Consider the following 13,054-nt stretch of genomic DNA (forward strand, 5'->3'; position numbering starts at 1 on the left):
GGGAAACTGTTTGTTTTGCAGCAGCTGTGTAGCAGCTCTGCCCACACAAATACACACAAGCATACGCTCTTCACTATAAAGTACAATACACACATGCAAACACTTACACAAGTGTATCTATTTACTGTTCATAAACACACTATCTAAAGTCTCTTTTTGTTTGTAGTTGCATCTCTTTGTTTAATGAGCACACACACACAGACAGAGATAGAGACCAGATCAATCCATACACTACAGCTTTGTGAGGACTCAGAGGGCAATCAGTTGGTCTGAGGCAGAGAAAAGCTTTTAGGTTCCGCACCATTAGCTCCCTTTTTAGAGGCGGAGTGGTTTCCAGCTATTTCACCAGGCTGGTGTACAATCTCTGGCTTCGACTTAACAAACAACGACTTGCCCTGTCAGCTTGTTGCTTCTCACAGGAGAAGTGTCGCAGTGACCTGACTTCCAGTGTATCTTGATGGAGATGAAACTGTTCAGTTCAAATGTCAAGGCCTCAGTTTACCTCTCCATCTGGTTACACAAGAATATCAAGCTTACATGACCAGGAACTTGTTTTTCTGATGTTAAAGCTTTCGTTTTTTGATTCATATTTTGTCATTTCCAGTCAGCAAAGTTCAATTGTATAATATTGTATTGTATTATATTGTTAGGTCCCTTATACAAAGAATACTCTCCCGCACTGTGACTCACCATTGTCTTGAAGTGTTTTCGGCATAGATGTGTTAATAATGAGTCATTGCATGAAGAGTTTAGTTTAGTTTTGAATCCTTTTAATAATTCTTCTGTTACAGCATTTCTGCCTTATGATAATGTAACAGCTTATACATACACATGTACACATAACCAAAGCTTATTTGAAAGATTTTGTTATAATATAATGCAATGTTTATTGTAAAACAAAGATTTTAGGAATAAGACCAATACTATCTAATATGCTCATCGCTTTATTTCCTCTGCAATGCATTCTATTAAAATGACAACAACATACTGTACTTTATTCAGCCTTCTTCGGCAGAGAAACATGCAGATGGCCAAAAGTCATTAATAGCCAACAAACATGAGCACCAAACTAAAAGAAGAAAACTTTATAATACAATGGAAAAACATTTTCCATTGTATTATAAAGTTTCAATTGTGTTTTATAATTTTCAGGATCAAATAACTCTTTATAAATATCGACCTTATATAAGCCAGTAATTAGACTGATCTGGATCAAAACACAACGTTCTGTCACTGTTGACTATAAAATTAATACAGAGTCAGTTTTTCATGATAGGATCTCATTATACTACAAAGTAGTAGTCTCTTAACCAAGTTTAGGTTTGACTCCCAGACACAGAGCCAGCTCATTTTTCTGGATCTTCCCATCCTTGTTGCAGTCACAGTGACGCAGAAGAATGCCTTTCAACTTGTCCAGCTCAGGACTCGTGAGATTGGGCTGGAGACGACCGAAGAGAGAGGAAGGGAGAAGGAGAGTGGAAAGGCATTATACTTGTATCTAGTAATCAACATTATGTCAGCGTTTAGACAACCTCTATTAACATCGGTTCCATCTCTCTCTTTGAGTTGGAAAAAAAACAAGTTGATCAAAATCAGGAAAAATTCATAAAATCAAATTGGAATACTCAAAAATCGGAATCTGTAGATCAGCATAACCACCCAGACCTAGTGCACAGCAGATCTTAAAGCATATATAATTCACGACGTTTCAGTCACAAATATTTGGAGATTACATAATTATATAGAAAGTTGAAGGGCTGCATCTAAGAATTATTGATTATTTTGCTGCAAATTTACTTGCTTCATCTATATATATTACAACAATTGTACTTTTTTTTTTTTTTTTAAACAACACTCTAATACCAGCATATCAGAAAGCACATTCACAAAAAACAGCAGCATAGTGTCATGTCTTACCCGGACCAGCCCCATCATGTCTTTGACAAAGCCGTCCACCTCAGGACCCTCCAGCGCTCCGGTTTTACTCTGAACACGAAAGAAACAGACAGAGAAAGAGAACAGAGAAGAAAAAAACAGAAAGGAGGAGTGCGGATTACTTCATCTAATTCACCTCCCCCTCACATTATTCAGTCATCCATTAGTCTTCCTTTTCTGGGCATATTCCTTTGGTTCACTTACAAGTTATTTGCTTGTTAGCAGTTTGTGGAGCAAAATGAGATGCCATTCTCTTGCTCGAAAGCTCTTTAATGCTGATATCTGTAACTCTCTGCATTTACTCTCTTAAGGATCAAGATATATTGTGTGAAAGCCTGCTGTCAACTTTAAACAGCAATGGGAAAACTCAAAAAAGATGCCACTGGCTGTGCTGTTAATTAAAGTGATGATAAATACAGCCAAAGTGAAACACGTGTGACTGAACAGGACACTTCTCACAAAGCTTCTCTGAACATTAAAGCAAGTAACCTAAAAGGTTTAAGCCAAGGGAGAGAGACGTGACAACCTAATGGGTGCTTTTTTAATTATGCTTCATTATAGAAGTAATGGAGCTGATTGGATTCGCTGTTGCTGTCCACTTCTGAACACCCACACACATGCAAATTTAAGGGTGGTGAATTGCGATGGAAATTTTTAGTGGAGTTGATGTCTAACTAGACTGGAAAGCTGCCATCACAAGAATCACCATTTACTAACCTTGTGCTATGGATGAGTACTGTCTGTTAATACGATACCTGTAACACATGTAGCTAATGGGCTGCTTTGTTAACGGGTGCCTCTTAAAGGAAGAAGTTGAGGGTTATTGTTTGCCCTCCTCCTCCTCAACATGGAATTTGCTTCAGGCTAGATGAGGATTCAAACACTCAACCTTTTGGCCAGAAGCATGGTGAATTTTTCATCCACACTCTCACATAGTTTCCTTCAGGACATACTAGTATGTAAAAGCAGTCACCACCTGTGTTATTGTACTTACAACATCGTAATGGTCAAAGATCTTTTGGAAGTCTCTCTTTCTCTCGTCTTTAGTGCAGGCCTTGGGGGGGAAAAAAGAGAGTAGTTGTTAAAAACCAAGACAATATGGATGGAGAGAAATTAGACTGAAATAACAGTTTTGATCTGTGAAATATTGACAAACAAGATAAAGATAACACTTACATCCATTTTGAACTGGAGCAAGAAGTTCTCCTCTAAAGCCAAGATCCTAATTGAGGAAGAAACACATATTTTACGAGTAGTCAAGTTATCAAAGAGAATAATTTAATTGAATAATGTTCTTAAAGAAATATCACCACCGGTTGGTGCATTTTGAGTGTGTTTTTAATTTTTTTTGCTCAATAAGCTATTAAGCTATCCAGATGCATGCTGCTATGTCTCTCCACCTTCATCAACCCCCATTACACATGGCACGCTCAGACATAATGCATCAATCATTTTAGCATTAAAATGTCTTTTCCATATTAACTTTTTTCTCAAAATGCAAATGAGCTAAATCAAGCAGTGCTTTTTGAGATGCTAGCATTTGGCAAAATGTGATCAAATCCCTCCTTTATGCCTAAAGTACCATCTGACAGTTGTTTATTGCAATTCAGAATAGATAAAATCACAGACAGCTTAGCATAGCAGGGATTTAAGAATAAATCATTTTCGGCTCTTTCAAATCTACCTGGCCAAGTCGTTCAAATCCAAACAGCCATCCTTGTTTTTGTCAAAGATTTTCATCTGCAAAAAAAGAGTATGTACTGAGGAACACAAAAAGAACTTCAGTGACTGTGAATCTCTGCATAGCTGGCTATTTCTTCTCACTACAGAAGGCAAGCTGCCTGTCTGTATCACTCTCTTTTGACAGCTGAAGCAGCACATGAAATCCTCTGAGCAATATTTTAATTTAGCTTAATAGCTGAGTGCAACCAATTAAATCTTTTCAGTGTTTTACAGCTTTTATTGGTGAAAATAAACATGTCAATAGAGCCTCCTACACACAGTCAGCAACTGTAGAGTGACAAATTAATCCAACTGCACGTTGAGTAAAAAAAGGAAAAGGTTTACCAAAACTGTATCTGTCAACAGCGACTGATTGAAAGTCAGATCTCAATGACACCTGACTGAAAGCAACTGAGTTAAAAAGCTATGTCCAACTGTTTTAAAGCCAGACATTGTAGAGAGAGACTTTTACTGTGGAACTGTTTGTGTGCGTGAGAGTGAATTGTATTACTACCATTGTGTCTGTGTACTCCTCCAGCTTCTCAGATGACACTTCCTTTCCATCCTTTTGGAACAGATCTTTCAGGAAAGCCTAAGAAACAAAAGTTTAAAATAACCAGACAAATAAAGAATTATGTGTGTGTGTTGATTGACTAACACACACACACACACACACACACACACACACACACACACACACACACACACACACACACACACACACACACACACACACACACACACACACACACACACACACACACACACACACACACACACACTCATGAGAATGAGGACCACCTGCACTGTTCATCAGGCACTCTAAATCTTGTTTCCACCAAAGACCAAAAGCAACATTAAGCCAACCACGAACTGAAGCACAGAGCTGTGTTCTGCTGTCTGCAACACAGCAGCATACAGGTTACCTGTATTAGCTGAGAGGGTTTTGTTTAAATGTAATTTATAATTTCCACCATGCCAAATTGAGATTTGGAGTTCAGTGCTCTAGTGACATTTAGAAGACTTCGTCGTCATCTCGCCCCCTCTCAATCCATCCCAAGATTACTGAACGTGGAAATTATTTGGATTGTTCTTACTTATTACAACACACACACACACACACACACACACACACACACACACACACACACACACACACACACACACACACACACACACACACACACGCTACTTCCTTATTGTGTGGTGAGGGAGAGGACAAACAGCTCAGTAAATGTCAGAACAGGAAATAGTGGCTGAGGGTTATAGTCATTCTCTGCCAATGCCACCCCTGAAGGTTTTTCCTCAAACAGAAAAATAAATGTGTAATTGGTCTCCTGTTGTGTGTTTGTGCTGACAATCTTACCTTGAGCTCCTTCGCTGATATGTAGCCGCTGCTGTCAACATCATACTTCCTCCATATCTACAGGGGGGAGGAAAGGGCAAATTGGTAAATGTTAACATGCAAGTGCACGTATGAATTTTAACCAGATGGAATCAATGCAATACAATAAAAAGTTTCATCATAGCTAGTATTGTTATTCTGTGGTGTTTTTTATAATGCAACATTCACAATGAGAACCATAATTCACTGTTGAAATATCACACTCAAAAAAAAATTAGATAGATACAATTTAGATGGTTAAAAGCATATTGTAATTATGATGTTATCAAAGTTACACTGGTTCCAGTAAGGTTAGAATGAATACTTCTGAGGTTGTTGGGAGACTTCCTCATACTTTGCATGTGCTGCACCTCCAAGTCACTGATACAGTCTCGTCCACTCTTTACTGTTGGATCTGGTTTATTTGGAGCCGTTTATGTCTATGTACATTGGAGAATAAGCAGTCCTGTAAAATGATTGAGCATGCAACAATAGTCCCAGTCAAACCATGAATGTCCCAGTCACTTCATGTATGTGTTACTCCACTGGCACATTAGTATACCTTTCTAGTTTTTGGGGCTTGATTCATGGACACATTGCGATTAATACATTATTTGTGGATTGCCACATCTCATAGTGATGTTTGGTATACCTTAAGGCCTTACCTTCATGAAGTCAACACTGTTGTCCAGAGGAGCTTCTCTGCGGAAAATTAACAGGAAGTTCTCATCTTCAGGGAGAATCATATTGGCCAACTGGAAAACAGGGCAGATGTCAGAGGTCAGATCAGAGAGCAGTGAATGGATAATGTCATTCTATAAAACTTTGGATCTTATTTATTTGTGTCCATTTTATTCTTGGAGAGAGTAACTGTTACCACCGAGTTTACAGCAGTCATACATACAAACTTCAAAACAGTTCAGTCTGATCCGGTATGTATTTTTGATCAGATCAGGGGTCTGTTTTTAATAAATCTAATTTCTAGAGAAGAATTGGATCCAATGAAACTATTTTTTTTACAATTTGTGGATTATCCTGATAAACCGGGACATTGTATATAGAAATTTCCATTCACCTTTATTGTATTAATGTGGCAGCCTATGTCTCAGCTGCAGATATGTCAAAAATATCTGCATGGTTACATGCAACAAAGGACACGTGAGAAGAATGCCAACATGTTTTATTGTCATTTAGATGACCAACCCTGCACAAGCTTCTCCTGGCTCCTCTCCAGTTCATGTTGCTCCTCTCTTGTCTGAACCTCTTTAATAGTATCAGCCCTACATTAGCAGATTAAACTGGCCCCCATCATCAATCTAATTATAGTACAAGATGACACTGCGGCCATTTGGTTCACAAACCGCTCAGTCAGAAAAAACGCAGTGCACCAACAGTGATGCCAACTGGAGTAGAGTAGTAGTAAAAGTGTAATTTAGTAAATGAGAATCCCTGCAAGATTCATGACTGCTGTGCTCTAAAAAGGCTTCTAAATATGGGATCAACACATTTAGGTTTATATGTTATATGCAATAAATTCACGGCATGTTGCACATTGGCTTACCCTGCAGTACTTATAGGAAGTGAGTAGATAACTGTTCTAGATTTAAACAGATATCGTCATATTTTTCTCATCTGATAGTTTCGTGCAGCCATCAAAGGAAACGCTTGTGGTAGACTTGCTAACTTCCTTCTCAACACGATAGTTTTGTAGAGCAGAGTAGCAGTGTAGAGGAAATAGTATAGCAAATAATTGAGATGTCTAAAACCTGTCAGCAGAGACACATATGAGTCTATATTATTTTGTTGGCTGGAGGGGATGCAGCCATCAATCTGCTTCACTGGATCAGTAACTGGTCTGATGCTGCCCTATGTAACTGGATTGGGTATTGACCAGATATAACTAATCCACTAAAATACAGCACTGTACAATATATATTGTATGTACACTTCCTTTGTCAATGTCATTTATAATGACAGTGTTTCGGATATCAGCTACATTCAAGAAGCCACATAACAACATATTTAAATATCCCAATGATTTCCAAACAGAGAGATACACAGAGTTTAAATTTGGAAAAAAGAGAGCCCGGGTATCAAATCGGGAAAGAAATACTCTGGTGGTTGCATCCCTGGTTGGCAGGGCGTGTTGCTACAAAGAGGTTTGACCACACTGTTTCTGCATCAGTCACCATAAATCAGTGTAAGTGGAAGGCATGTATTGATTTTATTTTCAGCTTTAAGAGTAAAAGCCAAAACACCCGTGGTCTTTGGGCGCAATGCATTAGGCGATTGGCCTAAGTTTCCTTTCACAATTAAAGAAAAATGCATTTCTTTGCTCTGATGAAGTACTGCTGCTGTGCCAAGAGTTGCATCAATTACTCAGCATGGAGAAAGCAATGTCATCAGAACATGGCTTTAAATTTCTCGGAAACAGCTGCAGCCTGTTGAATTGTCAGTCAAGTTTGATTTAATTAAAGAGTCATTTGAGAATCTACCTTAATTAATTACGTTTTCAGATCAGATTTGTGTTACATATGTAGTGCTGGTTTTTAATTCAGGTAAATGCTCTCCTCTGTCCGTCTCTTCATTAAAGGATGGCTTAGCATGACCCTCAGCAGTCCCGGAAATGAGTTTTCATTCTTCTTGAGTACAGTACAAGTTGCAAGCTGTTATTGATACATGAGAAAAATAAAAGTTAAAGAGGAGATGCAGTGCAAGCAGATGGGTGGTGGAGAAAGCAATGAGTAGAATTGATAAATCTGTAAGAGAGAGAGGACGGTGAAGAGGAAGAAGATTTAGAATAATAGGAATAGAAGTAAGAGGAAGTTAGAGTGAGAAGATTTTCAGTGTGTGCAGATGGTGACAGAGAAAAAGAGCTTGTGAGGGGGTTGACTTGTTTACTGTGCTGCTTGATGTCGCCGAAGTGCTTCATTTCATATTGCATACATTTGAAGGAGAATTTTATAAATAAGTGCTTCACCTTTACTATAAAATACCTAACCTTAAGTATGAAAGAAATAATTGTCAAGTGAATGAGAGAGCGATTTTAGATGCAGGAATTGTATACATTACCTCCTGAATCTGTAGTTTCCCGTCAGCAGTGACATCATAGGCGGACATAAACCTTTGCTTTAGCTTCTGGACTCTCTCTTCAGTCACTTTCTCCTGAAGAGACACAATAGGTTGAAATGCTCTTGATTGTTTTGCCCCAAAACCATCATTAAACTGTACACAGACATGATGCTGATACAGTATATAAAGTGTATAATTATATGTATCTACTGTAAATTATAAAGTAAAAAAAATGACCTGAATGATGAGAAAATCCATTTCACATTGATTACTGAAAATAATGATATTGAAGGACTTGCTGAGTCACAGTTATTTTAAGCAAGTCACCATGGATACTTCTTAGATGTAACATTTTCTTCTCTCAAGGTTTCTTTTACTGAACCACAGGCTGAAGGTTTGTAAAGCGTTTATGTAGCTCACTCTACATGTCCTTGATCTACCTAGTTCTTCTGATACACAAAATCAATGGTGTGGCGCTTTATACCACAAAGCTTTGCCTCCATGACATGTCATCTAAAATGAGATGAGATAAGATATTTCAAAAACACAGTGTCATGATTGTGGGTTTTTTTCCTGCAAATACCTCAGTGAAATATATGAAAGCTATCTAAACCTTCTCACCAGTCGACTACACAGTGTTATAGATAATGAATGGTCAGGAAGTGCATTCACTCATGAAACTTGATGCACATCAGGATAAGGAGTATGAACATATCCTAGCTGATAATAACTAAGGATGAATTGAGATACGTTTGTTGTTGTCTCATCTGAGTTAAGAATCACATTTCCTTTTCCTGTGCAAAACCGGTTCTTTCTCAACTAGTGCTGAAGGAAAGAATATTTTTTGGCCGTTGGAGTTTCTAAAAGAACACATGTAGGAGCTAATCATCCCGTTTTTCTTTGCAAACACCCTCATCACTGTACTGTAACTATAGAAACCTGTTGATCTATGATTCCGGAGTATGAATCATCGTTTAATGCAGCGCAGAGCTCACTGACTGCAGACGAGCAGGTGCCCGATCCACGCTCATTACAGAAAGATCTTCAGCATCAGCTTTCTATCACACACTCATTTGCGGCGCCAATAATCTCCTGTTGCTAAGCAGAAGTTTTTTAAAGCACAACTTAATATTTGACTTAATGTAGACTATTGACACTGCATAACAAACTCATGAATTAAGGCTTTTACTGATACTTATATTAAACTTTGCATCATACACAAATTCATAATCACTGGATATGTTGCCCTAGAGGAAATAAAGACACAAAGATAGAAAGCCAGCATGTGGTTAACGTCACCAATTGCTGAATATAATATAATAAAATGACTGTGCCATGAGAAATGGACAGCAGAACTTATCCTGGGGGCATTTATGATGGGAAGCAAATATCAGAGAGACAAAGTGGCGTGTGGTCGGTGGCCTGTTTGTTTTAGTGCAACCCCATTAGTATCCGAGGGAGTCCAATCACACAAGCAAACACACACTGGAACATGCTAATGGCTGTACGCCCATTTGGTTTTCTCATTATAACTGGTGAGGAACTTTTCCTTTGACATTGACCAGAGCTCTTTAATTGTGTTGTGTTTTACATCGTTACAGTCACCCCACCCATCCAGATAGCCGCATAGAGGTTCAGCTGCCCACACAGTAGAAATCACATTTATTATAATTTTCTTGAAGCTTATTCAAGATACAATGAAGTCTAACATTGAATAATTCATCTGAACATGAGAAAATGAGTTACATTTGCATAAATGATCATTGTATGCAGAATATTGAATTTAATGGCAACTTTCAATCTTATTTTAAACAGTAATTTATATTACTAACACTATTATTATTATATTTATTATTATTATTTGCTTGTACTGTGTGTATGTGGGACAGTTGGTTTGTTCATGGCATCTTGCAGTTGGTTATTTGGGTTACTGTTTGCATTTCTATCAGCTCGAACCAGTTTGGTCATTTTCTTCTGAACTCTGCCAATGTGGCATTTTCCCCAAGAGAACTTCTGCTCAAGTGATAATTACTCATTTTTTTGGATAATTCTCTATAAACCCAGAGAGTCCAAGTAGAGCAGCTGTTTCTGAAATACTCAAATCAGCCCGTCTAGCACAAACAACCATTCCACATTCAAAGTCACTAAAATCTCCTTTCTTGCCCTTTCCTGTGCTGTTTGGTTTGATCTTTAGCAGATTGTCTTGACTATGTCTAAATGCCTTAATGCATTAAGTCACTGCCACATGATTGGCTTATTAGATATTTGCATTAATGAGCAGTTGAAAGAGCTGTACCTAATATAGTGGCTGGTGAGTGTAATTTGACACATTATAGTAGCGTCACACAGCATTTTCAGAAGGAAATGGTGTTGCAGTCTGTGTCCTTGCTCCTGCTCGGCTTCTCTTGACACACACTGTATTAAACAGCTGTCATCACAAGTTATGGAAGAATTCATCCAAACAAAGTTGACTTACCTGTGGACCCAGTCTCTTCATCATGTGCTGAAAAAAGTCATCAAGCTCTTTGCCCTCAATGTAGCCATTATCTGTCAAATACAAATGATGCCGTTAAAGTCCTTACTTTTATAGATCCAAGGAAGCAAGTCAGAATTTTCCTCAAAATTCAAATACTGAGGGAGACGGAGTACTTAAATTAATCCTCTGTCTAGTAACATCAGAAGAAACATTTTAAAGGAGTGAATCTTATTTATGGTAGAGGGAGAAAAAATATATAATCAGTCCTCACCATCTGCATCAAAGTGTTGCCAGATTTCCAGGAAACCAGCTGCGTCCAGGTTATCAAAAGCACTGTCCATTTTACTGAAGAAAGGCAAAGTCAGCTGTCAACTTTAAAACGTAGGAACAATGAGGACTGAGGTGACAAACTGTGTTGCACTGTGCAGTTGCCTTCTTGGTTGACATATGCTCTTTTCGACTTAGTAAAAACCACACCTCCTCTGGGTGTGTGTGTGTGTGTGTGTGTGTGTGTGTGTGTGTGTGTGTGTGTGTGTGGGTGGGTGTGAGAGAGAAAGAGAGAGAGGGTATACTGTAGCTTTGTATTTGCCATCTGGTGGCTGTATTGTTACACTGCAAATAAAATGTTAAACAAAAGTTACAAAAAAAAGACGATGCAGAGATTTTAAAGCCTGGAAAATTATTTTAATCAATATTAATATTTGCACAAAGACATGTCCAACACCAGCAGAATGACTTAGTGAAATGTATTGATCAATGACTAAATGGAACAAATAACCTATCAAGACTGATAATGAGCAAACATGTCATTTGTATATGCATTTTATTTTTCCAGCGCAGTGAAAATGTTCGTTGTTTTGCATCATTTCATTTTTTTGAATCATGAAGAAAGTAGCATCGAATTGATTACATGTAATAACAAATTAATACATACAAAGAATTAATTTCTACATTTATGAACACAATGTACATGTGAGAAGAAAAAAAAAAACAAGGGATCAAGACATCACCGGCCACTGTTTTTTATTCCAAATAAGTTACAAACAAACCCCTAGTATAGTAGTGTACTTAGTACCAAAACAAACAGGTTTTGCTGTGTTCACATAGGCGTGTGAATGTGTCACAGTGTGTATATTACATGTGCGTATGTTACACATTCATATCTACACACGCACACTCCTACATGTATGAAAGCACATATATACATACAGTACAACTCACAGCCACATCATGCAGTCACACACATGTAGACTCAGGAGTCAAGAATCAATGCTACTGGTTATTTTTTCACTTTCGCCACTCTGTGAACCAACAGAATTAAAGTGGATTCAATGTTTTCATCAGTCTTTCACACAACTTGACAGAAACACAGCCAGCTGCTTCTGAAATCCCAAACACAAAACTAAAACAGAGAGAAGAGGGTGTCCATATGGTTTCCTTCCATCAGGATATGGCAAAAAAAATTGTCTAGAGAATCCAGCACACAGCCACATGTGTTTTCTTTAATCATATTGCAAAGTAAGTAGTGGTATTTTTGTTCAGTGTCCTGGAACACCTTTCAAACTAAAAGTGATGTTTCAGTGTTGGGACTTTGACTGTAAATCGAAGCAGTTGTTGACATCAGACACTAGATTAACTACATACAGAAAGAACAGTGTTATTTCTGAGCCATGATTAGTGACAAAGAAACAAAATCTCATCATAATCCTACAAAAAGACATCCATAGACGTCATAGGAAAAGGTGCACCAGTAAGACTTTTGGCTCTGACTAGAATTAAACTCTTGCACAGTACAACAAAACGCAAGTTGTGCCCTTTTCACACTGGGCATAAAGTGTGAGGTCTGGTGTATATTTAATGTTAATGTTGGAGCACAGTTTGGCCCACAACAACTAGATATAATGATATCATCATATATATCACTGATATAATGAAGCATTAGTTGGATCTCACATTCAGGGTTTTATGGGGTGTAATGCTGCGTTCATATCATAAAGGATGAACAGAAATGAGACAGATTATAATGCTTATCACATGCGACAAGCATTTTTGTCATCACTTTTTATGGCTGCAAAGTTGATTGGATAAGTATTAAAACAATGCGCATTAACAATATAGCATTCTATCCATTAAATTTGGGTTATTTTCCTTGAATGATGGGCTGACGTGAGGCAGCCATGTTTGTTTGCTTTTTCACGAAAACTTTCAGAATAATTCAAGTTTCTCTTTCATTATTATAACTTGGATGTCAGTGGTATTTATAAGTTAACTGGTAATTAGAGTAACCCCAATATGACATGAATACAGCATAGTTTAATGCAAAGGCTAAATGTCTTTTCCAACCTCTTTATCTAATATTTGTAAAACTGCATGAGTATAAATCAGGGGAAAAATCCAATGCTAAGTGTACCATCTGTAGATAGAGGTATCAGTTGACACAAAAGTTTTTTTAATACCTTTATCAA

General features: G+C 37.7%; 1 protein-coding gene across 1 annotated transcript; it reads right to left on the minus strand.

The window, feature by feature from the left end:
- Positions 1-772: 772 nt before the first annotated feature.
- Positions 773-11,036, minus strand: LOC129109695 (secretagogin-like). Its single transcript, XM_054621814.1, has 11 exons — positions 10,861-11,036; positions 10,590-10,660; positions 8,114-8,206; positions 5,707-5,796; positions 5,024-5,080; positions 4,172-4,249; positions 3,620-3,675; positions 3,112-3,157; positions 2,930-2,989; positions 1,918-1,986; positions 773-1,438 (listed from the first exon to the last, which is right to left on the minus strand). Exons 1-11 carry the CDS (start codon positions 10,928-10,930, stop codon positions 1,307-1,309), a joined length of 822 nt encoding a protein of 273 aa, XP_054477789.1. The 5' UTR covers positions 10,931-11,036; the 3' UTR covers positions 773-1,306.
- Positions 11,037-13,054: the final 2,018 nt, after the last annotated feature.

Source organism: Anoplopoma fimbria, chromosome 20 (assembly GCF_027596085.1).
Source record: "Anoplopoma fimbria isolate UVic2021 breed Golden Eagle Sablefish chromosome 20, Afim_UVic_2022, whole genome shotgun sequence".
NCBI lineage: Eukaryota > Metazoa > Chordata > Actinopteri > Perciformes > Anoplopomatidae > Anoplopoma > Anoplopoma fimbria.